This window comes from Xyrauchen texanus, chromosome 4, assembly GCF_025860055.1.
Source record: "Xyrauchen texanus isolate HMW12.3.18 chromosome 4, RBS_HiC_50CHRs, whole genome shotgun sequence".
NCBI lineage: Eukaryota > Metazoa > Chordata > Actinopteri > Cypriniformes > Catostomidae > Xyrauchen > Xyrauchen texanus.
In genome coordinates this window covers 39975432-40002907 of record NC_068279.1, presented here as the reverse complement: position 1 = coordinate 40002907, position 27476 = coordinate 39975432, and the positions used below count along the sequence as shown (strand labels likewise).

Genomic DNA, 27476 nt, shown 5'->3' with positions numbered 1-27476 from the left:
TTGTGTCTACTACATTTTTTGTTACAAAAGCTTCCTGAAAGGAAATGCCTTAGTACTCTAACACAGTGGTTTTCAAGTGGATCTGCTTTAGGACCCAAATTTCAACAAAACGTCAACAACAAAAGATATGGGAGGCTTTTCTCCTCCATTTAAAAAATTGACAAGCTTATCTACTTTTCTTTCCCACCACTGCATGATTATATGGTCAGTTACATTTTATTATTTGCATTTAGCATCCTCATTCCTGGCTTCCTGTGCTTACTAAATCTTTTTCTATCTATGCTCCTGCTTTCTAAGGCACAGACAAAAAAGGGCATCAGGCAAATGTCACCAGTGTATAAATGAGTGTGGTCCAGACAACTTGGACTATTTTGGACAGGTAAACATAATGATCCATTGGATGGTATAAAAGAGTGGAACAAACATTTATCGTTTCCCTTTCTAATGTTTATGATTAATCTGAGTATTAATCAAAATGCTTTAAGTAACTACTGCCGACTACTCTGGTGTGTTTACATCATAAGGTGTTTATTTTGACTACCCTTAGTGCTAAAGTTACAAACCTGCTCTATTATATTATATATGACTTCTGAGAAGCTACATCTTAATTGTGTGTTAATCCAGATTGCATAGTACTGAATCGACCTGTTTGAAGATTCAACTTGTATTATGACCAGGTCTCAAATATTTTCCAAACATCTCCAGTATGACATCAGTCAAAAATATGCTTAAGATTAGAATCTGAGATTAAAACATAAGAGAAAAAAACATCTATAAAAGTAATGTAAAATTAGCCCACCCAATTGTTCTAATGTCTTGGTACACACCTTAACTTTAGGTGGGTTCCAAGAGTGGTCTTTCATCACAGTTTCAATGGTCATGTTGCTGGGAAAGAGGACCACACTGCTGCTTGCATCTCGGCAAGCCACCTCACACTCCTCTCCTGTTGGGCAACACAGCCAGATTTAGAACCAGTCTAGAATGTCATTTCCATTGTGTCTTGAAACTGTGTAACAGTTGACAAATGTAATTACATTTACAGGATATACTGTATGCATATACAGAGCCTTTAAGACACTTGTTCTTCTCATTTGCATATTCCATGTTGGGTGTAACTATGCTGAAGTGGTGCTCAGAATATGCATGCAGGTGAAGAGTAATAGCAACAGATCTGCTTTGCTGTAATGATGTACCCCATTAATTTCTTTATTTTATTTGTAATGTTATATTTTAATGTACACAGAGTGTTTATTTTGCTCTTCTCTGTCCCTGTATGAGAGGAGACAGTGTCTGCAGATACCTATGCCGTGGCCATTCTTGCATCTGAGATGGATGGTTGGGCTGAGGTTCTGTGGGAGGGAACACTGTCCTTTCAGGTTGGGGCAGAGACGGAAGGAGCCAGTCCAGTTCCCATCCTTTCTACATCGGATCACATTGGTGGTGGGAACCTAGAGGAGAGTCCAATATTTCTATTAATTATCATGAAAGAAAGGAGCTAACAAACCAATTCCACCTGTCAAACAAATAAATATAAAATAAATAAATGTTAAAATAAAAGTTGTCTATAATGGTGACCACTGATGGGCATGACTGGGTCCTTATGGTTCTGTTTGTCCTTTTCTAGAATTTTATGAATCTCAAGCATTAACCAGGTTCACCCTGTTCAAGTTGTTTGGGAGACAACCCAGGGTCTCTTCAGTGTCCATGCTGAAAAGACCAGCTTAAACAGCATGTAATTACAGAGCTGGTCTTAGCTGGGTTAGTGCTGGTCTGGCTGATGGACCAGTAAAGCCAGATTGTTCAGCAGTAAAACTTTGCTCATGAAACTTGCTTCCAAGCAAAGTTTGTCAGCCAGAAACTTCTTCTCTGGTAAAGCTGGTTGACCAAGAGAGTCTTGCTGGTTAAGCTTAAGCCTTGTTGGAAAACCAGCATTCTAAGTTGTGGACTATGGAATGTAAAAGCTGCCGCTATTAAATAAATGAATGCAGTGATAAAAATGAAAAGTGTCTGTAAAATATGTGCAAAAATTAAATGATTACATTTTCACTTTTGTTTTCACAGTGACAATGCTTCATCCTTGTCAAATAAAAAATAAAATGCAATAGCTGATTTTAAATTCCATTTTCATTGCAATCTTGAGGAAAGACTGCCAATATTAATATTACATTGAAAATATATTTTTTTACAAAGCATTTTCTCCATGCTAGCACAATAACAGTTGCATAAATCAAATTAAAAGTCTGTTTTAAATTTTATTTTTCAATATCAATTTTCATTTTCAAAACCAACATGTAAATTCTATGTTAATGAGGGGTTTATACTCAAGGGAGGATCCTTTAATACAGTGGTTCTTACTCTATATCTCACACTTTTGGCAGGGTACATTCCATAGTGGACCAGCATTCAAAACACAACGTAAACTTATGACTAGCTATAATATTTTCAGCAGGGTATGCAAAGGAGGCCAACAAAAACTGTCACAAATCCGCTGAGTTGTTGACCATATTCAGAAAATAAGAGAGCCGATTGACAATTTATGCAACTCATTTGGAAACACTGGGTCTGTTCCAAAACTTATTGAGCTGCCTCTCTGTCTCCTTCCTACATCTCTACAAGTGCAGCACACGAGACAAGACTCGCAAATTATTTCAATACAGGTGACACGAGAGAAACAATGCAATCCTCTAATAAGCTTAAATGTGCACAGCACACACACATTTTGGGTAAAATAGTTGGTTTTGTATAATATAAAACTGTTATTTATCAATGCTTTTCAGTATTGAATGGATTATAAGAATATTTATAATCCAAATTTCTCCCACCATCTTGGATTTATTTTTCATCACGTTGCATTCTGGGATCAACTATCTGGAGAAGGATACATACGATATTACCTTTAAAATTTGTCCAAAACGAGATATCTTAGGTGGCAGCATAATTAAGATACCTATTTGTTGGAACAGCCTTTGTTTCAGAAGTGCACCAATGATCAAAACAAGATAATTGTTCCAAAACAATGATCTGTTTTGGAACAGACCCATCTTCCTGAAAGCCAGCACACTCAAAGGCTATTTCACTTATTTCTTCCATTCGATGCTAACTGAAATGTTTTTGCCTTCTTGACAGGAATCATACAGCATATATACACTGCGGAGGCAGCTATATCATATCAACCAAAATCAAGAAATTTGTCAAGCCCACACTGCAGCTCTCCTTCACAATGGAAACTCCAGGTGTTGTACATTTTGGGAACAAATCTCTCTTGCACAAAAATATGAACTAAGTTAAATAATTTCAATTTTCTAATGTGAGATCTTCAGAGTTTTTTTTTTTTTTGTCTCTGGAGAGTACTCACAGGGGACAGCAACCTTCGAAATGCATGCCACCATTGGCACGTGGAAGGGTAATGCAAGTGTAACCAGGCTTTGCTCAATGAGTTGATACTTTCCAATGCTGCTACTTACTAACTTGAAGGGTGTGAAACAAAACACGCATGAATGAATGTACACATGAGACTCCTCTCTGTCAGTCTACCAGTTATGCTGCTGATAAATAGTCAGATGATAGCCTGAGTGAGTGATAGGAGGCACATGATGGGTGGAATGCCTAGCCAGACAGAGTAATGAGAGGTGATGGACTGAGATCTTGATGGATGAGAAGAAAAAGAGAACGGGAAAAGAAGAGAAAGAGAAGGCGACAGACCTGCTTGCAGTGGCTGTGCGGTCTCACCGTGTGGCTCGCCTTGTTGCAGTCGATCCAGCAGTCGCTGTTGAACTGAAAACCGTTTGTGCACTTGTAGGTACCATGGAAAATGGGAGGAGGTGGCTCACATGTGACAGCAACACACTCACCGGGTTGCCAGGTTCCATCCTCTGTACACTGCCTCTTAAATGCACGCCTATGGTACATCACAGGAATTGCCCTATGACATGTTTGTCAATCAAGGGGAAAGATGGATAAAGTGAGCAGCATGATCTTACATATTTTCTGCCACAAAATATACACACATTTTTTTTGTGTGTTTTCTTAAAGTACCTCGTGAAGACTTGTTCACTGTTATTTAAAGTCATTTTTTCCACGCCGGTATATTATTGATTTCAGATTACCTTCTCTAAACAACACATAAAAACAAAACCAACTGTTGATCAAATGATCTCTTCCTAACTCTGCAGACAAAAAAGTGGAACAGACTTTATGCCTATAGAAATCGACCAACAGGGTAAATGATGACACAATTGCTAATGGTATGAAACAAGTTAATTAACAGGATTAATCATGTACTTTGAACTGTAATGAGTTTCCAATTTGGTTTCTCTCACCTCTTGGGCTTCTCTGTGTGGGGAAAATGGTAGCCAGGCTTACACTTGTACTTGCAGAAGGAACCAACTTTGAGACCTGTAGCATTGCAGCGTTTGGTCTGCAGGACTGCATTGGGTACAGGAGGAGGGATTGGACAACGAAGCTCACACAGAGCCTCAGGAAAGGACCACATCCCATCCTCCATACATGTTAATACATTATTACTGCCTGCGGAAGGGTATGGGACAAAGTTAAGCCCTGTTTTCATCTGTCTCAGGTAATTTCATCACAAGCAGTCTGCTGATTTACATGTCACCTCTAGCCAATTGCTGTTTACAATTTACAATTTTTTTGAAAAAAGTTCAGTCATGAAACGTAAAAAGTCTATTGGTCCTTATTATCTTTTAGCCAATCAACTTACACTCTCTTCTGCCAAGCATTTAAATTGCCTCAGTTGTTTGCAGATAGTTTGCATGGTCTCACACCGCATGTTTTACCATGTGAGATCTTGAACGTAAAACTGTGTGTGTGCGTGTGTGTTTTTCAGTTTTAAACTTAGAAATGTATGTCTAATGAAATATGTTTTAATCCCTGTGTATTTGTCTGATGTTAGATCAAACTAGTAAGACTGTTTAGTTGTGTAGTAAAACTCGGAGGCCGTATATTTAATAGCCTCATATATGCTTCTCATATATGCATATATGAGTGTATATCCCCTTTCTAAGTGTACTAAATACACGTTCCTTGGTATCAAATTAAACCTTACGACTTGTCCTAGCTGAATATAAATATAAGATTACCTTAGAATGGTGTTCTGCTAGGTATTACCATCTTTTGAGTTATTCAAACCAAAGTCCTGACCCCGAGTCATAAAGGATGCAAATGAGCCTTGACAGGACAAAGGAACTCTCTCATGCCCAAATAAAGTAGACTTTTACGACCTCCAAAGGAATGTTCAGAGAGTGCTGAGCCTTGTGCTCTCTTACTGGGAAGGAGAAATTAACCCTTTTAATCCTATATATTCTATCCATGGGATAAATGTATCGACATGTATCTAATGTGCCATTTCACGATTTCCCTTAAATGTTGTGTGGTCTATGTTTTCTTGCAAACTCTAATGGGTTAATGTTTCAGACTTTGCATACTATGGTTAACCGAAATCATATGTGTGTCATGTTTGGTCTCTATAACTTGGTATTTTGAAGCTTGAAATGACTGTGTACATGATATGTCGATAACAACAACATATTAGTATTACAAGAATATTTTCTAGTTTCTTCATCAGCTACCACCCCTCCAGGGTGCACATGCAATGAGCAACCTGAGAACAAAGGGCAATAAACCAAATTCCCGCCTGGAACTTCCACCCTTCTTATTGGTCGAGCCAATGAGAGGTGGGACATGTTTTATAAGGTTATAAATTGCTCCTCTCTCTCTTGGCTCTCCCTCTTGCTTCCTGGCTCTCTTGCTTCCTGGCCCTCTTGCTTCCTGGCCCCCTTGCTTCTTGTCCTCTGAGCCTTGTGCTCTCTTACTCTCTTGGTCCTTCCTGAGAAGTCCTAATGAAGATGATGCTGAACTAGAAGGCCCCCAAGGACTCCCAAGCGTGCGCCAGGCTACGGCCTTGTCTTTCCATTCACCAAAGATCCTCTGACTCCCACTGGTTCTCTCTCATCAAGACAACATCATCAAAGATCAACTGGAGCCTCAACAAATTGCATCAGGACAGTTTAATTCAAATGGGATATGCAAGTATCAAACTTAGTCTCATTATTTGATACATTAAGTATCCTTACCCCTTTCTAAAAAGGGCGTGTCAGAACTAATATTATGGTTTGCTTAGGCTGTTGATCTGCTGAACTTCAAACAATGCTATAACTTCTTGCCTTCCTGTATTCTGCTTCAGCCCTCTTTCCCTTGGTAAACTGTATGAATGTATGTATATGTATGTTAGAGTAGTTTAAATGTTTAGTCTAGTTAATAAAGTCTTGTTCATGTCACACGTAAAGTTGTCTGTGTCTCAAGCTCATATCTAAAGTCACTAATCATAGATTTTGACTACTTGCTCTTAATACTTAGTAAGAAAGACATTTCCCATGCCCCGGAAATGTACATTTCTATTAATTAATTAATTAATAACCAATATTGAGTGTTCACGGGATGAACCAAGTATTTGGTTGTAATGTTAATGTAGCTACATCAAGTTAACCCGATTAACTGATCCAAATATTCATAATCGATTATAACATGTTATGATTGATTATTAATATTTCATAGAGCTGATTCGCTACACTGTATATGTTTTTGTCGTATTTGCTCTGCAGAAGCAGCAGCATAAGACGATCTAGTCCGCCAAGACTAAACTTTCTTAACTGATTATATTCATTATAAAACTGAAAAATGATTTCAGTAAGTTGCCATGACTGAACTGATATTAGCATGCATGTCAAATGCATTACCTGTGACCACTTATGATCAGATTTTGAGGGAATAGTTTCTAATTTTGTTAGTACATATCAGTTACTATGTCAGTGTGTTACTGGATGTTGATCCAGTAACAAAAGTAACAAAAAAGTTGTCTCACAAATATTGAATTAATATGATATAACTTGAGTATAATATAACTTCTCACAGCAATTTTTGATTTAGTGCTATATTTTAGCCAAGCACTTTTATTTACTGAATTTCACATGTGCATACTTCACATGATGGCTTGGTAATCAAAAGCATGCCACAAATTTGCATTAAACCTGGAAATTCTAGAGTAGATCCAAATAAAATCTACAGTACTTTCATTTGATGTACAGCACTGCTTTCTCAATGTGTGTTGAATATTATTTTATTTATTTTTTTGTACATTGGTGTCAAAACCACATTTGTCACGCATAGAGGTGACCTCTCAATCCCAAGGAACTTTTATTTTAAGAACAGTCATGCTCTACCCACCCACGAGCTGAGCCGGCTCCCGGCACTGGAAAGTGCATTTCTTGCCGTAGGTGGTGCCCTCAGAGAACTCAAAGACAGCCGGGTGCACGTGGTACTTGTCGGGCCGCCCGCAGTCCACAGGTTCACAGGTCACCTGCTTGTTCCATTTTCCATCTGCACAGGTGAGGGTCACCGTAGATTCAGACTTTGAGAGGAAAAACATGAAGGCAAAAGCTTCAAATATTGGAAAAGAACATTTTGTTTTCTCTCCGTTAATTCACTTGGTAAAAGTACAGCAACCGCTTTAATTTCCAGATAGTCCACCAGAGCAGACCATATAAAATATCTCAGAGAAAGGAAGCAGTGGAAATCAGGCAGTCTGAGTGGCTGATAATAGATGGCTCAGGTACAGCATATAAAGCTGTCAGAGTCAGTCATTTGTGCTCTCACTAAGACATTTCAGACCTGCACGATGCCTGTAAAGACATCTGCACATTTGAAAACACAAGCATTCTCTGTTTCTCTATCATACTCTCTCTCTTGTCATTGTCTCTCTGGAGTGGAAATGCCACTTTCCTCTCTCACCCAACGGAACCACAAAAGTAAACAAACATCACAGCCGATCCAGCTATGTGTTGCAGGGTTGGGCAAAATTCAGAATTGGCCCTTTTTCCATTAAAGAGCTGGAATTCAAATTTAGTTGGCAATCCCTAACAGGATGTTGAATGTTCAATTTAAATAACAGGAAGATAAATTTACTTAACCCAAGAATGCATATATGCAGCCTTACCTCCCTTAAATGCATACAAGACCCAATTTGTAGTTCTTGGGGACATCAACATCCACCTAGATAAACCTCAGGCTGCTGATTTCCACACTTTGCTTGCCTTGTTTGATCTCAAACGACTCGTAACTGTAGCAACTCACAAATCTGTAACCAATTGGACCTCATCTACATGTGCAACTACACAACTGATCATGTTCTTGTTACCCCACTGCACACTTCCGATCACCTCTTCCTCATATTTATCCAATAATTACCTAATTTAACAACACACTCTCCTCCTCAGATCTCTTGCTCGTTCTCTCACCCACCCGTCTCTCCCCTATGATTTCATCCTTGCTTCCTCCTTCCATCCAATTCTCCTTACTTGATGTTGATAATGTTAAAGACTTCATACTCCACTTTAACATCTTGTCTAGATGACTTCTGCCCCCTCTCATCCAAGCCAGACCATGCCACACACCCCCAACCCCTGGCAATCTGATGTTCTCTCTGAACATCGCTCTGAACTCAGGGCAGCAGAGATGAAATAGCACAAATCGAAAGAACCAGTTGACCTGAGTAGGCATCAGTCACTGCTCACTTCCTTCTCTGCCAACATTTCCACAGCTAAAACATCCAACCATTAGAACAAAATGTGTTATTTATCTGATACTCGCACACATCTCTCTTTCAATCCTACCTGCACTCACACACATCATTAAAACATCTCTCTATGGTACTTTTCCCAGTACATTTAAGCATTCAACCATCAGTGAAGATTAGTCTGCCTTTAGCTCATTTGGGCTCTTTCAACCCTCTGAGGATTTACTTATCTTTTTTTCTTGCAACATACTGGGAACATTTAATGACCTATTATAAAACCAATACATTAATCATTGCTTTTATTACAGTAACATCATGTTCTTGTACAAAAACCCTCTACAAAATCCTTACTGTGTCTGCAAATAATCAACTAATCAAATCTTTAGTATGTACAAAGCAGGAATAACAGTCATACATTTGTCACCGGGATCACAAACATACATTATTCCACTAGCTGCTCAATGAATCTTTAAATGTGTTAACCATGCAAAAGGCTTTATGAATTTACTGCACGGCAGCAAATTTAAGACTTTTCTCAGCCAAGAAAAGTAATGTGATCTAGAAGAATGTGACAAAGCACCGATTTTATTGTGGCAAATGTTCTTTATCATGCATCAACAAAACAACACACCATGATGAATGAACATCAATTTTGTTGTTGCTTTCATGTGACCTGAGCCATTTTATTCTCAATTCTTATATATTGTGGATTGAATTGGTCTAGAATGTAGTGAGTCTGTGGAATCCAATGCTTATCTAATGTTCTGTACCCTCTGAGGAAATGTACGAGCACCTAAAACGGAGCAATGCAGCGGGAAGCTTTTGAAATGCAATCCAGACACAGTTACAAAACACTTATTTGCCCCCTTTCTTTCCCTCTTCCTGCGCTGAAGCTCTTATTGAAAACAGCCAACCATGAAAGTGTGAGTCTTGAATGTTTTAGCTGAATATCACAAAACAAAACAAAGCAAAACCAAAATAAAAGGCGAAGCAAAACTGGCCTAAAGACTACATTCCACTTCATCATGTAAGAGCAACAGTATAGTTAAAAAGCAATCTTTGACCTCATATCACTGGCACAATAAAATCCAAAGTGAATGGCCGTCAACCTGCTCAACATCTCCCCCATGGTTAAAGAGATCACTGTCTATTTATCATAACAATGCTAAAAAGCATGTTAGAGTGTATACCTGCCTTCTTAATAAAACCTTCGGAGGCTACAGAGGTACATAAAAGTGTCATCTAACTTTCCCTCCCAGACCTCTCTGGCTCTCAATGCCGTTTTTATGCTGAATGACGCTTCTGACTCAAAGTTTATTAGCCGACACTTGCTGCATTACAGAAGCAGTAAAAGAAATGACTACATTTATTGAACAGGAGAAACACACACACACATCCAGGAGGCTGTTTAAATGCCCAGGGACCCACACAAATAAAGCTGACATGCAAACACACGTGGTTTCTACTTGAGTTGGATGCACAGAGAAAAAATTATTTTCTTACTCTGCGTAATCTTGTTTACAACGCAAATATCAAAACATCCTAAAAACCAAATAAATGTACTTAAGAAGCAACATTACATAAGAGATGAAGTCCTTTCAGAGAAATTAACAAAACTTAGTGAGATTTATGTCTTAGAACAAGAAAAAATAAAGTATTTGCCAATTGAGTAAGAAAAATAAACTTGTTCCCTTGAATTATCTTACTCCATTGGCAGATTTTTCGATCTTGTTCTAAGAATACACCTCACAAAACTTTGATGTTTTGTTGTTTTCTCTCAAAACAATACATCATCCTGTTTCATATGAATGTTTAGATTTATACTGGAAAACAAGACAAAAATACTGAGTAAGACTGTTATTTTATTCAGTGTAATATGCTTCATAGGCTGATCCTTCTAGAGAGCAGACGGGGAACGGCTCGTCGGAAAAGAGGACTGCCATCCCATCGGGGGGTGGTAAGTTGTGGAGGGGGATAGAGGGGTGTCTGCGTGCGGAGTTTCCTTCTTTTAAAACTTTACAGCTGCTGATTCCTCCACCACCAAGTATTTAACTACCACTGACTACTGTGCCTAATTCAACACAGATGCCTCGGTTGGACTTTCTCCTGCACCCCACCTCCATCCTGTCTTCCTCTCTCCGCATACACACATGCACAAATGAATAGTAACGCACGTAAGCAAACTCAGTCAACACACACACACAACCACGCATAAGTGCTAAAAAAACAGGGGGTAAAGCAAACCTCAAAGTCTTCAATTCCCTCTGTGCTGTTGAAATGTTGTTTGCCTAACGTTGACTGCTTTCAATAACACCTTGGCAAAAACAAGAGGCCGACAGCCAGGAGGTTGTGGCCACAAAGACATGACACTTCAATGGTTGTTATTGCTGTAGTTATCGGCTCCCAAAACTGTCCTCTGTGCATGATGCATTGTGAGATTATAAACCTTGATGCTTGCAATTGTGTAAACACAGATATACCTGCTAATGCTGTACAAAAAAAAGGACTGTATTGGCGGCCGCTCAATGATGCTACGGAAACAGGTTAATGATGAAATGGCTAATTGGTCAATGACTAGAGTCTTTAGGAACACATATTATGAGCTCCCTCGAGATGGCTAATAAGTTCTAATGACTGTGCTGGGATCAGCACTTTAACTCTGTAAAGGGCCAAGGGCTTCCTCACACCGTCGTCCTCATCTCACTATAGCACACATGCAAACAGGGCTGTAACCACAGTAGACAAGCACCATCAAATATTCTGATTAGTGATCAATAAAAATGGTTTTCAATAAAATAAAAATACAATAATAATAAAAAGAGAATTTTTTAAAACTTAAAAATGTTAAATACATAGACCCTGCAACTGTCATGTGTCTGTCATATTATATTCCAAACATATTTTTTTCTAAAGGAATCATGTCAAATACACATTTCCAATCATTATTCTGATTAAATGAAGTGTACATTAAGTGTTTTAATAAGTCTGTGTGTTGAAACCACACTACAAAACTTTAAAGTAGAATATAATACAATATACAGTATATTATGTTAATTAATTTAACTCAAAAATAAATAATTTGATAATTACTTTGAATGTTGCACCAAATAATTTGGTTTCAGCTCTTAGAATAATGCAATAAAACATACTATGAAAAGTTATAGAAATAGGCTTTATATAAAACAAATAAAACATGTAGAGTTTGTAATATCTGACTGAAAGAGATTGAGCTTAAATACTTCTTATACTTTTTTTAATTGAACATATATAACACATTTAGAATATGCAATTTCTGACTGATGGAGATTGAATATACAATTGCAATAAAATTGCAGAGATATTGTACATTCATTATATAATGTTAGGGAAATAATCTAAAAGAAATGCTATATATTGTACAAAACTAGCATTAGTGTTTTAATGAAAACATACATACAAAAAATGTGTATACAATTTTAAGACATGCAAATACTGGAACTTATTCATGCAACAAGAGTGAAATTATTTGATGAAAAATGAGCAAAACTAAATGTTGCATTCAATTTAACGCAAAAATGTACCAAAATAAAAACTTTTAATGATCTGATTCTGCATAGAAATTCATGAATGAAGTTCATACTTTGTTGCCATATTTATTTTTTATCTATAATTTATATGATATCTGATTTCATATTTTATATCTACACATATCTATATACCAAGTAAGGTTACATCCAAACAATACCATCAATACTGAAGAATATTAAAGCATTTCATCTTATCAGCAATAGATGGGCCTGCTTTTAACACTGCTACACCAAATCTCAAGTCATATAAAGTGCAAGGTTTAAATACTGCACAGTGGATGACCGTGGGTGAAAACTAAACAAATGTTTTGTGAATACTGCTTTATTTATTTTTTACAATGCAATGCTGCAAATACAGAGCTATTACAGTTCTTGAAGCAGATGTGGTGGTCTTTATGAAAACGCTCCTATTTTACCTTACATAACCAGACTAGACATCTCCCCAATGGCCTCTGAAGCCCCCAGTCCTGGACCCCAATGTGCACCACTGTTAAATATGCCGAGGCCTCCCAAAAGCAGAGAAAAACTGCTGTCTGCTGCCTTTCTTTCCAAATGCATATAACTCACAAGCCAAGTTTCTCAATCGACAGCGGCTGCTGGCAAAAACCACCCAACATACAGTAGAACTCATGTGCTTACAAAGAACACACAGCACTTTCTCATTGTTTTTCCCCCTTGTTCTTTTTTTCATGAATATCACCAAGAGAACAAGAGCTGGGAAACAGAACAGAGTTGTTATTTGAAGGGCAAGAACAGCAAATGTCCCAAAACATTCTTTGTGAAGGGGAGGGCTGTTTGTGGAGTTAGCACTGTGCTAACACTTGGCTAGGTGAAGTGGGGTAAATTAATGCTTTTGCCACCGCTGACATTTTGTGTGTGGAACTGGGGTCAACGGGTTGCAGTAACTGGTGCTTGTTGCTTAGTGAGGACGTACTAGGCTGGCAGATCTACAGTGCCACTGTTCCGTGGCCATGCCTTAAACAAATCCTCTGGGAGCGCGGTGGCGGCTGAGCATGGTGCTTTTGATATCAAATAGACCTGAACAAATTGCATCCTGACCAACTACACTCCGACACTTTCTTCACACGTTCAAACAGCAGTGTACCAGAAAATGCAAGCGCAATTAGCAGGGTTGCCAACTCTCACGCATCTGGCGTGACACTCACGCATTCAGCCTCAATCTCACGGTGAGGCTGAATGCGTGAGTGTCACGCCAGATGCGTGAGAGTTGGCAACCCTGAATTAGCAGATGTGCAAGGCACACATACTCATACACAAAGACACAAGTAGACCCTCATGTTTATGAACTTGTGCAGCCTTCTAAGGTCACATCCATTTTCATTTGAAATCTCAGTTTTCAGTTTCCTACATCAACCTTTTATATGGCAATAGAGAGCATTTTCAAAAGTATCTGTTTTTAGTACAGTATAAACATTGTTCTAGTGTGAATGAAAGGCACACCTGAGAAAAATCAAGGCATTTTAAAAAGAAAATATAAAATGTGGACAACCTATAGGTTAAGATTTGTGATTGTGGATGCACACCAATGATTCTTCAGATACTCATAATGACATCACATAACAAACTAGATTAAAAAGTTTGAGTACAAACTTTAAGTTGGCTTGTGAAAGTTTGGACCAGAAAGTTTGAAGAAGTTTAAATAAGTTTATAGTTTAAAGTAGTTTATAGTTTAAAGTAGTTTGAAGTTTAAAGTAGTTTGAAGTTTAAAGTAGTTTGAAGTTTAAATTAGTTTAAAGTTTAAATTAGTCTAAAGTTTAAATTAGTTTGAATTTTAAAGTTGGTTCTTTTGAATCTACAGTGTGAAACATACAGTGTGACCAGTGTAGTCTGATTACAACATTAATGACTCTAATGAGCCAGTTCTTTTGAATCTACAGTGTGAAACATACAGTGTGACCAGTGTAGTCTGATTCCCAAATTAATGACTCTAATGAGCCAGTTCTTTTGAATCCACAGTGTGAAATATACAGTGTGACCAGTGTAGTCTGATTACAACATTAATGACTCTAATGAGCCAGTTCTTTTGAATCTACAGTGTGAAACATACAGTGTGACCAGTGTAGTCTGATTCCCAAACTAATGACTCTAATGAGCCGGTTCTTTTGAATCTACAGTGTGAAACATACAGTGTGACCAGTGTAGTCTGATTCCCAAATTAATGACTCTAATGAGCCGGTTATTTTAAATCTACAGTGTGAAACATACAGTGTGACCAGTGTAGTCTGATTACAACATTAATGACTCTAATGAGCCAGTTCTTTTGAATCTACAGTGTGAAACATACAGTGTGACCAGTGTAGTCTGATTACAACATTAATGACTCTTATGAGCCGGTTCATTTGAATCTACAATGTGAAACATACAGTGTGACCAGTGTAGTCTGATTCCCAAACAAATGACTCTAATGAGCCAGTTCTTTTGAATCTACAGTGTGAAACATACAGTGTGACCAGTGTAGTCTGATTCCCAAATTACTGACTCTAATGAGCCAGTTCTTTTGAATCTACAATGTGAAACTTAAAGTGTGACCAGTGTAGTCTGATTCCCAAACAAATGACTCTAATGAGCCAGTTCTTTTGAATCTACAGTGTGAAACATACAGTGTGACCAGTGTAGTCTGATTCCCAAATTAATGACTCTAATGAGCCAGTTCTTTTGAATTTACAATGTGAAACTTAAAGTGTGACCAGTGTAGTCTGATTCCCAAACAAATGACTCTAATGAGCCAGTTCTTTTGAATCTACAGTGTGAAACATACAGTGTGACCAGTGTAGTCTGATTCCCAAATGAATGACTCTAATGAGCCGGCTCTTTTGAATCTACAAATCAAGAGATATGTGATTTGTTACTCGGTTGCTAGGGTAACCCCATCTGGTTGCTAGGCAGTTACAATAGTGATACTTATCAAGTGTCCTTGCCATCCTGAATTAAATAAATCAACCTAGAAGTCTCTAGGATTTTCTGTTGCAGAGATATGTGATTTGTTACTCGGTTGCTAGGGTAACCCCATCTGGTTGTTAGGCAGATACCATAGTGATACTTATCAAGTCCTCTTGCCATCCTGATTTAAATAAATCAACCCAGAAGTCTCTACGATTTTGTGGTGCAGAGATATGTGATTTGTTACTCGGTTGCTAGGGTAACCCCATCTGGTTGCTAGGAAGTTACCATAGCATGTTTTAGCGTGTGGCTATGAAGATTTTAGGTCATTACTTTTTGGCTGCTTGATAAATAAATCCTCTGAGGGAGAGAGAGAGGGAGAGATGCAGGGCTGACAGGCCCTTTTTGTCTGTGTGTGTGAAAATGTCAGTTGGGATTTGAATTTCTGAACATTCCGCAATGTTAAGTCAATGGGAGTTTTTTCCGAGTTTGATCGTCATTTTTAGGAAAACCGTAAGTCCGATCAGTTAGAAAAGATATAGCAACTCGAGTCAAAACAGTTTGAGTGTCTGAGCCGAGTTTGGAGTATGTGGAGTTAAAGCTCTAGGAGGAGATAGATATAGAAATTTCATCGCTAAGAAGAATAAGAAGAATCGGAATAATAACTAGAAAAAAAAGTTCGTCGAGACAAACTTTAAGTTGGCTTGTGAAAGTTTGGACCAGAAAGTTTGAAGAAGTTTAAAGTAGTTTGAAGTTTAAATTAGTTTAAATTAGTTTAAAGTTTAAAGTAGTTTATAGTTTAAATTAGTTTGTAGTTTAAATTAGTTTGAAGTATAAATTAGTTTGTAGTTTAAATTAGTTTGAAGTTTAAATTAGTTTAAATTAGTTTAAAGTAGTTTATAGTTTAAATTAGTTTAGTTTAAATTAGTTTAAAGTAGTTTAAAGTTTAACTTAGTTGCTAGATAGATAGATAGATAGATAGATAGATAGATAGATAGATAGATAGATAGACAGACACTCAGATAGATAGAGAGATAGATAGATAGATATTTACCCTCAGATAGATAGATAGACAACAGACAGACAGATAGATAGATAGATAGATAGATAGATAGATATTGACCCTCAGATAGATAGATAGATGGATTGATTGATTGATTGATTGATTGATTGATTGATTGATTGATCCTTGCTACCCTGAGTCCCAAGAACAAAGCCAGAAGTCTTTATGTTGTTCAGTTGCAGAGATATGTGATTTGTTACTCGGTTGCTAGGGTAACCCCATATGGTTGCTAGGCAGTTACCATAGTGATACTTATCAAGTCTTCTTGCCATCCTGATTGAAATAAATCAACCCAGAAGTCTCTACGATTTTCTGTTGCAGAGATATGTGATTTGTTACTCGGTTGCTAGGGTAACCCCATCTGGTTGTTAGGCAGTCACCATAGTGATACTTATCAAGTGTTCTTGACATCCTGATTGAAATGAACCAACCCAGAAGTCTCTACGATTTTCTGGTCCAGAGATATGTGATTTGTTACTCGGTTGCTAGGGTAACCCAATATGGTTGCTAGACCGCTACCATAGTGATACATATCAAGTCTCATTGACATCCTGATTGAAATAAATCAACCCAGAAGTCTCTATGATTTTCTGGTGCAGAGATATTTGATTTGTTACTCGGTTGCTAGGGTAACCCCATCTGGTTGCTAGGCAGTTACCTTAGTGATACTAATGAAGTGTCCTTGCCATCCTGATTGAAATAAGTCAATCCGAAGTCTCTACGCTTTTCTGATGCAGAGATATGTGATTTGTTACTCGGTTGCTAAGGTAACCCCATGTGGTTGCTAGGCAGTTACCATAGTGATACTTATCAAGTCTCCTTGCCATCCTGATTGAAATAAATCAACCCAGAAGTCTCTCTGATTTTCTGGTGCAGAGATATGTGATTTGTTACTCGGTTGCTAGGCTAACCCCATCTGGTTGTTAGGCAGTCACCATAGTGATACTTATCAAGTCTTCTTGACATCCTGATTGAAATAAACCAACCCAGAAGTCTCTACGATTTTCTGGTCCAGAGATATGTGATTTGTTACTCGGTTGCTAGGGTAACCCAATGTGGTTGCTAGGCAGTTACCATAGTGATACTTGTCAAGTCTCCTTGACATCCTGATTGAAATAAATCAACCCAGAAGTCTCTACGATTATCTGGTGCAGAGATATGTGATTTGTTACTCGGTTGCTAGGGTAACCCCATCTGGTTGCTAGGCAGTTACCATAGTGATACTTATCAAGTCTCCTTGCCATCCTGATTGAAATAAATCAACCCAGAAATCTCTGATTTTCTGGTGCAGAGATATGTGATTTGTTACTCGGTTGCTAGGGTAACCCCATCTGGTTGTTAGGCAGTCACCATAGTGATACTTATCAAGTCTTCTTGACATCCTGATTGAAATAAACCAACCCAGAAGTCTCTACGATTTTCTGGTCCAGAGATATGTGATTTGTTACTCGGTTGCTAGGGTAACCCAATGTGGTTGCTAGGCAGTTACCATAGTGATACTTATCAAGTCTCCTTGACATCCTGATTGAAATAAATGAACCCAGAAGTCTCTACGATTATCTGGTGCAGAGATATGTGATTTGTTACTTGGTTGCTAGGGTAACCACATCTGGTTGCTAGGCAGTTACCATAGTGATACTAATGAAGTCTCTTTGCCATCCTGATTGAAATAAGTCAATCCGAAGTCTCTACGCTTTTCTGATGCAGAGATATGTGATTTGTTACTCGGTTGCTAAGGTAACCCCATGTGGTTGCTAGGCAGTTACCATAGTGATACTTATCAAGTCTCCTTGCCATCCTGATTGAAATAAATCAACCCAGAAGTCTCTCTGATTTTCTGGTGCAGAGATATGTGATTTGTTACTCGGTTGCTAGGGTAACCCCATGTGGTTGCTAGGCAGTTACCATAGTGATACTTATCAAGTCTCCTTGCCATCCTGCTTGAAATAAATGAACCCAGAAGTCTCTCTGATTTTCTGGTGCAGAGACATAGTTATTGCTAAACGGTTGCTAGGGTACTCTGTTTAGTTGCTAGGGAGTGGCTTGACAGCTGCCAATTATGAAACTCCAAAGGCTGCTTGTCAGTATGAATGATATAAACCAACTCCCATGCCTCTGTGACATTCAGAATGGAAGATATCCCTCTATGGATTTTGGTTGTTAAGGTGCTCGACAATGGTTGCTAGGGAGGGGCTAGGAAGTGTTGAGGTGATTCATGATTGGCTGTTTGCTGCCCCGAGTCAAACGAGACCACCCTTGTGTTTCTATGACACTTCTATCCGGAGATATCCGCTTGATATCTTTCATTAGAAGTCTATGGGAGTTGTTGCTAAGGTGCTTTAAATTGTTGCTAGGGCGTGGCTTGATAGCTTCACAATGATCCCGAGAGACTGATTGGTCGTCTGAGTAAAATGAGCCCGCCCCTTGTCTCTATGACACTGTGATCCAGAGCTATGTTCAATACAAAATCCCTATGCAATGAGGGAGAGAGAGAGGAGAGATGCAGGGCTGACAGGCCCTTTTTGTCTGTGTGTGTTCCCAAATTAATGACTCTAATGAGCCGGTTCTTTTGACTCTACAGTGTGAAACATACAGTGTGACCAGTGTAGTCTGATTCCCAAATGAATGACTCTAATGATCCAGTTCTTTGAATCTACAGTGTGAAACATACAGTGTGACCAGTGTAGTCTGATTCCCAAATTAATGACTCTAATGAGCCAGTTCTTTTGAATCTACAATGTGAAACATACAGTGTGACCAGTTTAGTCTGATTCCCAAATGAATGACTCTAATGAGCCAGTTCTTTTGAATCTACAATGTGAAACATACAGTGTGACCAGTGTAGTCTGATTCCCAAATGAATGACTCTAATGAGCCAGTTCTTTTGAATCTACAGTGTGAAACATACAGTGTGACCAGTGTGGTCTGATTCCCAAATGAATGACTCTAATGAGCCAGTTCTACAGTGTAGTGTTAAAAAGTTTAACTTAGTTGCTAGATAGATAGATAGATAGATAGATAGATATTTACCCTTAGATATATAGAGAGATAGATATAGATAGATAGAGAGAGAGAGATAGATATTTACCCTCAGATAGATAGATAGATAGATATTTAGATATTTAGATAGATAGATAGATATTGACCCTCAGATAGATGCTAGCACGCTTTTAGCATGTTTTAGTGTGTGGCTAGGAAGATTTTAGGTCATTACTTTTGGCTGCTTGATAAAAGAAATCCTCTTAGGGAGAGAGAGAGGGAGAGATGCAGGGCTGACAGGCCCTTTTTGTCTGTGTGTGTGAAAATGTCAGTTGAATTTGAATTTCTGAACATTCCGCAATGTTAAGTCAATGGGAGTTTTTTCCGAGTTTGATCATCATTTTTAGGAAAACCGTAAGTCCGATCAGTTAGAAAAGATATAGCACACTATTCGGGATTAGTCTGAAGGTCTGTGCCGAGTTTGGTGCCTGTAGCTTAAAAGCTCTAGGAGGAGTTAGTCTTGGTAATTTTAGTCTCAGAAGAATAATAATAACTAGATAGGTACATTTCCTGAAGAAAATGTGAGTGGTGCTTGTCGTGGCAAAACTCGTCAAACAGCATGCTATAACTTGAAAAGAACAAAAATTATGGTCATAAATAAATCAAACCAGAAGTCTGTACGATTTTCTGGTGCAGAAATATGTGATTTGTTACTCGGTTGCTAGGGTAAGCCCAAGTGGTTGCTATGCAGTTACCAAGGTAATACAACACATGGCTCCTTTCCATCCTGAGTGAAATAAGTCAACCCGAAGTCTGTAGTGTTTTCTGGTGCAGAGATATGTGATTTCTTACTCGGTTGCTAGGGTAACCCCATCTGGTTGCTAGGCAGTTAGCATAGTGATACTAATCAAGTGTCCTTGCCATCCTGATTGAAATAAGTCAACCCGGAAGTCTCTATGTTTTTCTGATGCAGAGATATGTGATTTGTTACTCGGTTGCTAGGGTAACCCCATCTGGTTGCTAGGCAGTTACCATAGTGATACTAATGAAGTCTCCTTGCCATCCTGATTGAAATAAGTCAACCCGAAATCTCTATGTTTTTCTGATGCAGAGATATGTGATTTGTTACTCGGTTGCTAGGGTAACCCCATCTGGTTGCTAGGCAGTTATCATAGTGATACTAATCAAGTCTCCTTGCCATCGCTGATTGAAATAAGTCAACCCGAAGTCTCTACGCTTTTGTGATGCAGAGATATGTGATTTGTTACTCGGTTGCTAGGGTAACCCCATCTGGTTGCTAGGCAGTTACCATAGTGATACTAATCAAGTCTCCTTGCCATCCTGATTGGAATAAGTCAACCCGAAGTCTCTATGTTTTTCTGATGCAGAGATATGTGATTTGTTACTCGGTTGCTAGGGTAACCCCATCTGGTTGCTAGGCAGTTACCATAGTGATACTAATCAAGTCTCCTTGCCATCCTGATTGAAATAAGTCAACCCGAAGTCTCTACGTTTTTCTGATGCAGAGATATGTGATTTGTTACTCGGTTGCTAGGGTAACCCCATCTGGTTGCTAGGCAGTTACCATAGTGATACTAATCAAGTCTCCTTGCCATCCTGATTGAAATAAATCAACCCGAAGTCTGTACTGTTTTCTGGTGCCGAGATATGTGATTTGTTTCTCGGTTGCTAGGGTAACCCCATCTGGTTGCTAGGCAGTTACCATAGTGATACTAATCAAGTCTCCTTGCCATCCTGATTGAAATAAATCAACCCAGAAGTCTCTCTGATTTTCTGGTGCAGAGATATAGTTACTGCTAAACGGTTGCTAGGGTACTCTGTTTAGTTGCTAGGAGTAGCTTGGCAGCTGCCAATCATGAATCTCCAAAGGCTGCTTGTCAGTATGAATGATATAAACCAACTCCCATGCCTCTGTGACATTCAGAATGGAAGATATCCCTCTATGGATTTTGGTTGTTAAGGTGCTCGACAATGGTTGCTAGGGAGGGGCTAGGAAGTGTTGATTTGATGCATGATTGGCTGTTTGCTGTCCCGAGTCAAACGAGACCACCCTTGTGTTTCTATGACACTTCTATCCGGAGATATCCCTTTGATCTGTTTCAATAGAAGTCTATGGGACTTGTTGCTAAGGTGCTCTTAATGGTTGCTAGGGCGTGGCTTGATAGCTTCACAATGATCCTGAGAGACTGATTGGTCGTCTGAGTAAAATGAGCCCACCCCCTCGTCTCTATGACACTGTGATCCAGAGCTATGTTCAATACAAATCCCTATGCCTTTTCATTTCATGGGCCGCCCTACACCATTATAAGTCAATTGGGGCATTTTTGGGCAGCTCCTGCCCCCAGGGGTGCAACTTTTACCCCATATTGAGGTATGCTCTTACAGAGCCTGCCAGCCTCTTCAAATGTGGCAAATCACACGCTTCTACTAAATCCTCGCTTGGAGCTGTGGACGCCAAAGTTTGTCTCAATGTTAAGTCTATGGGATTTTTTCGCCGCTTTTTTGCCCCTGGGGCAAATACCGCACTCGATCGCTTATAAAAGTCATAGCACACGTGTCCTCAATAGGTCGCTCGATTTGACACCTCATTCGTGGGTCTACGCCAAACGGTACGGGACGAAGTTAGGTGTCGAAATTTTGTTAAGAGATATAAAAATAAAAATAAAAATAAAAATAATAAGTATGTGAGATTACAATAGTGATGCTTTGCAAGCACCACTAATAATAATAATAATAATAAGTTTAAATAGGATTTCAGTAAGTTGGCTCTCACAAGCCAACTTAATAAGTTTAAGTAGGATTTCAGTAAGTTGGCTCTTACAAGCCAACTTAATTAAAGACAAAGCTTGCATTGGCTGATTAAATCAATCTTTTACAGCTAATTAAATGATCTTTTGCATTGAATCAGCTAATTATTTTTTATCAAACAAATCATTCTGTTTGCATAAAGTGAATTGTTCTTACATAATGAATCAGTTGAACAGATATGCAAATGTGACCTAATTGAACGAGAGTTGTTGGTTGAAATCAAACTGAAACAGTTGAATTGACTGCACTGATTGCTGAGTCCATCATTCCACTGAAGAGTTGTGACTCATGGATGTACATCAATTATTTTACCAGACAAGACAAGACTTTTAAAATGATTAGTTTTTTGGCATCAAACTAATCTTCTTTTCCATTAAACGAATTGTTCTTTTGAATTGAATGAATCATACTTCTGCATCCAATTTATCATTGTTTTGCCTTATATTAATCATTCTATTAGCATCAAATGAGTTGTTCTTTCACAATGAATCAGCTGAATTGAATGCACTGATTGCTGAGTCCATCATTCAGCTTGAAAGCTGTGACTTGTGGATGTACATAAATAATTTTTCAGATATTCATAATGACATCAGACAAAAATGTGAAGACAAAATTAGCCATCAAATTAATCTTTTGGATTAAATTAATCGAACTTTTGCATCAAATGAATAACTGTATTACACTGAATTGTTTGCGTTATATGAATTTGTAATTTGTGAATTTGATTTGAAATCAATCGGATTAAATTATTTGCAAAACTGAGCATGAGTTGTTGGTTGAAATCAAACTGAATCTATTGAATTAACTGCACTGATTTTTGAGTCCATCACTTACTGATTTGAAAATCACACTTTCGGTCATATCCCACCAAAAATAAACCAAAAACTCATAATGAGCCAATCCGAAGAACACTAGCAGTGTTTACAAATGATTTTTTTACTTTAACCTCAAATTTAGGTTACAAAATTGTACTATTTAGAGATATTTTTCTAATTTATTTTTTTAGATAATCAAACAACCGATTAATAAAAAAGAATACTAAAGGTAAACAATTATGTAAAATGAGTGGGGCTTCCAAAACCACAATATTTAAGAAGAAGGAAGCAGCCATGCACTGTGACAAATGATCATTGTGTTCATATTTGCCAGACAGTGATTTCTGGAAGCAGGAACTTCCTTTCCATCACTCACAGATGACCATTGAGGTTGCTATTCAGTCAACTGTTTTTCCAGCCTATTACAATAACAACAACAAAACAACTTCCAGTCAGAGGGCAGGCTGAGAGTAATGTTTATGAAAAATCTACAGCTTGTCTTTTATTGGAGCCACATGGACCATTCCAGTGGCTGCAGTGAGGGAGAAAGACATAAAATCAACATCAAGCCAACAGCAGAGAGCCCACTGCTCAGAGCGCCAGCTATTGTGGCCATTCACTTACCCTCTCACAGTTTGCTTAGCAAATCCTACGTGAGCCATAAATCTTTACTGCTACTTTCTCTGTATGTGGTCAGGGCATGAGTCAATGATTATTGCTTAATCTAATACAAGCCCTTGTGTTTGCATGTGAATGATTGTGTTGTGTGCTTCTCTATGAAACCTGGTCAAAATTCTTGGCAAAATATTTAAGAGATTTGATTGTAGGACATAAACACACACACAAACACAGACACACACACAGACGCACACACACACACGCACACAGAGATTGAGAACACACATAAAATAACTCTCCACATATATTACACAGTACATTCAAAAAGTGATGAACTAAATATAGTGGTACCTGTGTTTTGATGATGTCATCATCTCGATGAATATTCAGTATATATCCTCGATTGCAGGTGATAGTGCAGCGCACTCCATTGAAGTATCCAGGACTACTGCACTTCATCTCGGCATTGTTGAGCATTAGCTTCTGACACTCGAGGGCATCACATGAGTAGTGAACGCAACTAAGGGATTGTGAAATTTGCAAAGATTACAGAAAGTAGTTACATCTACTGACCATTTAGGGGCTGTTCACACTGAATGAATTTTTGTGTTAAAAATGTGGTGCTCCTTTCACAGTGAGACACAACAGTAAAAGATGTCTGTTTAGAGAATTCTTGAGATCTTGTTCACAAAAGAGCACTTACACATGTACATTTTATAGACAGAAGAAGATTGAAACACTAGTTCAGCATGCTGCATGGTTGACACAACTTTCAAGCCTCTGCACTGACATGAGTGGAAGCAATGGTAGATTTATTTCCTCACCTTTGGCCCATAGGGTTGTAGATTTCATTGCTCTGGCAGCTGCTAATCGTGATGGGGTCAAAATATTGGAAGGAGCGCAGCCCTACACCTGAGATGGCCACCAGAGGAGAGGCGAAGCTTACTATGATGGCCTTTGTCCTGTAGAAGGCCGTGCTCAGGTCGTGACTCACAGGAATAACTAGTGGATTGTTCCGGCAACTCAGCCTCCATTCCCCTGAAACCATCCAAGCGTGGCATAATATTCAGTAAATCAACTCATGTGATAGTAGTGTGAATTTCAAGTATAGCATTTGAGTAGTCTCTTAGCATCAGCTCAGGCGGAGGACAATATTTTCAGTTAAAAACAGCTTGAATCAGCTTGAGTCTTTCCTCAAAGTTAGACCACTCTGAGGAATATTGCGATTTTCATTCATGTTGTAGTGGCTTGCATCATTTGAGAGAATTACAATTGGAGCGGACAGCTTACAAGCAGCTTTCGACCTCTCGATAATTTGGCTTTTACAAATTTGGAGAAAATGTCCGTGTTACAACTGTGCTTTTTATTCACGACTACATCACTGAGAATCATTCAAAAGAAAGGTCATACTGTTCTCTGGTCTTCAAGAAACTCCTTTTCCATACCTAGAGGTTGCGCTATCACTCTAAAAGGAGTTTTTTGGTCTATTTTTATCCATCGTACTTGTATTTATTTCAGTTCTAGGGCTATATTCAGGAGCACACAGCATCCATTATAATGGTATTTACACTTAGTAATGGCCTTCTAGGGTGAAAGTTGTACCTGTCAAATCAACCACTGCGCTAAATCAAGATTTTAAAACTTTGCAGACTACGTGTGGCTTTTAAGCGCATTCACATGGGCAAGATTTCACAGATCTTCCTCAGTATGCCTGATATGAACATGGAGTGACACAGATTGGAAGCAAGCACATCTGAAGAATAATTATACAGGTATTCCACTAAGATATTGTGCTCAAATTGTCATGTTTGCACTTTGAATAAATTCAAGTATAATTGGCAGAAACGGTGCAAAGATTTTGCACACTTTCTTATAAATCTTGTACTTTTTATACGCTTTATTAACGGCATTATGATTGATGTATGAATAAGCCTCCCCATGAAATACAAATCTGTCAAATGTGGGACAGCATTTGGAATATTTATCCATCAATGTTTAAAAAAATCATAAATGATCTAGAGTTTTCAATTAACGTAGCCCCTGGCCATACCGTCTGATTTTTTATTTCTAAATCACAAGCTATTACTGCCACAAGGAAATAAAAACATATCCACTGGTTTATGTTTTATATTGTTAAATAGCCTCCTCCCTAGAATTCATGCTATCGCTTTGGAAATTGGGAGGTCGTAAAGTGGTACCTGCATCTGTACGATTACTGACAAACTGACTTGTAACATGAGCAGAGGCTCATAACTTATCAAGTGTCACCATGAGCACCTGGCATAAGCTATTGTATGGTACATTATCAGAACACTTGCAATAAGTTCATGAGTGATATAGACTAGTTTTTTGGTGATTTTGGTTATTTTTTTATTTGTCCTTTCTAGAGCTTGATAAATAACCATTCACTTTTGCAAAAAATAAATAGCAGCTAAACATCTCCTTTTGTTGTTCCGCAGATGATAAACATACAGGTTTACAAGAGGGTGAGTAATTGATGAACAAAATACATCTTTATGGGGGTAAATTATTGAAGAATTTGATTACTAGATGAACAGACCATTTGTGTGTGTGTTTTTGGACAGTAATGGTTTATTCTAATAATAAACAAAGAGAAGTAAAATGAGTGATATCATATTATTGAGACGATGTGAGACTAACCAAGAGGATGTGTTTGCTCTTTAGCATCCACCAGTTGAACTGTAATGTTGTGCTGTCTCTGGTCGATGTCAACAGTTCCGTCAGCAGCCAGATGGATAATGACCGCAGCAGCCACCATAGGATGAGCGTAATAAGCCTTATGAGAGATAAAAGATGATGACTGACATCCATTTTTAATACATACCTGTAATGGGTTACAGAGATTTTGCCATGGATGTGCTCCTGAATCAACAACTTCTGTTGATCAAATATAGTTGTATCTAGAGTATGGTAACTCATTACTAACCCCAAAACCTAGCCCTAATCATTAACTATCCCTAAAGTTAATGCTTGGGATGGAGCAATTCGGCAGAATGGGATCAATTTAGGGTACATTAACTTTTAGACAACATGACAATTTCCATTATGTTCATGTCCAGAAACATGGTCTACTTGGATACCTCACAGTAAGTTGTGTGTTTAACTGTGATTTTTAATAAGTAGGATATGTTCCTGGATCAACATCTTTTCAAAATAGTCACATCCCTATACCTAAACACTAACCCTTAATTAACGCTAAATTCAGAAGTAAACGATAGGTTAATGAAAGACCTGACCCCAGCCCACAGCCTAACCTTTCAAGTTATTAGGAATGTTGTTCCAGGAAAGTTGTGAAAATCATAATCATACTGATTTGTCCACTTGATGTGACATGACATCAGTGTTTGAAACTGAAACCATCTCTTACCTTTAGCCAATATCGTGAAGTCCAGCTGTGCTGTTGTGACTCCTCACAAGGAAACCAAGCATATTGAGACACACCATGGGACAGGTCAAACACCTTCGACTGACAGCTCTGAGTGAACATAACAAGTGATATTTATTTTCTTTTCAATCCATTATATATCCTTTTGTTAAATCTGTGGAACATTTGTCTGATAACTGAAGACAATGATTGATTTAAACCAGCCATCATAACCCAAAGCTGATGATCTGTCTTTAACGCAAACCATTAATACAAACATTTTATGTTAATTTATCTCTTGGTAAGCTCATTTAATTGATTTGAGAGGAACAGTGTGCTGACTTTGATACACGTTTTATTGATAAATATTTTGTTATTTATGCACCTGGATTCAAATAATTTTTGGAGGCGCATGTTTTTCTGGATTTATATTGCAAACCATTGCCTACTTTTTTTATCTGCTTTAGTTGATATATAATGTATATATTGATTTTCACTGATATCCATGATGTAACAATAAATGTTTAGGAGGGTGAAAGGTAACAATTGTATAATCAAGGAGACACTTTTCTAGAGTTCTAATTCCCGATGATTTTTAAAAATTTTTAGCAGGTGTGCATTTGATTACATTTATTTGTGCATTTACTCACCTGATTCACTTGATCTGTACTTCATTCACTTAAGGTGTATGGGGCAATTAATATAACATCCATGGGCATTAGCAGAGAGA

General features: G+C 38.1%; 1 protein-coding gene across 1 annotated transcript in view; it reads right to left on the bottom strand.

Moving 5' to 3' along the window:
- The window catches only part of LOC127642975 (pappalysin-1-like), a 140574-nt gene that overhangs the window by 29128 nt on the left and 83970 nt on the right, over positions 1–27476 (bottom strand). Inside the window, exons 11-19 of the mRNA XM_052125462.1 lie at positions 26750–26857; positions 26023–26158; positions 24186–24399; positions 23713–23881; positions 7243–7426; positions 4320–4527; positions 3730–3922; positions 1301–1448; positions 828–943 (exon numbers count right to left, since the gene is read on the bottom strand). Of these exons, the coding sequence (XP_051981422.1) occupies positions 828–943; positions 1301–1448; positions 3730–3922; positions 4320–4527; positions 7243–7426; positions 23713–23881; positions 24186–24399; positions 26023–26158; positions 26750–26857 (1476 nt within the window). The remainder of the gene's footprint in view (positions 1–827; positions 944–1300; positions 1449–3729; positions 3923–4319; positions 4528–7242; positions 7427–23712; positions 23882–24185; positions 24400–26022; positions 26159–26749; positions 26858–27476) is intronic.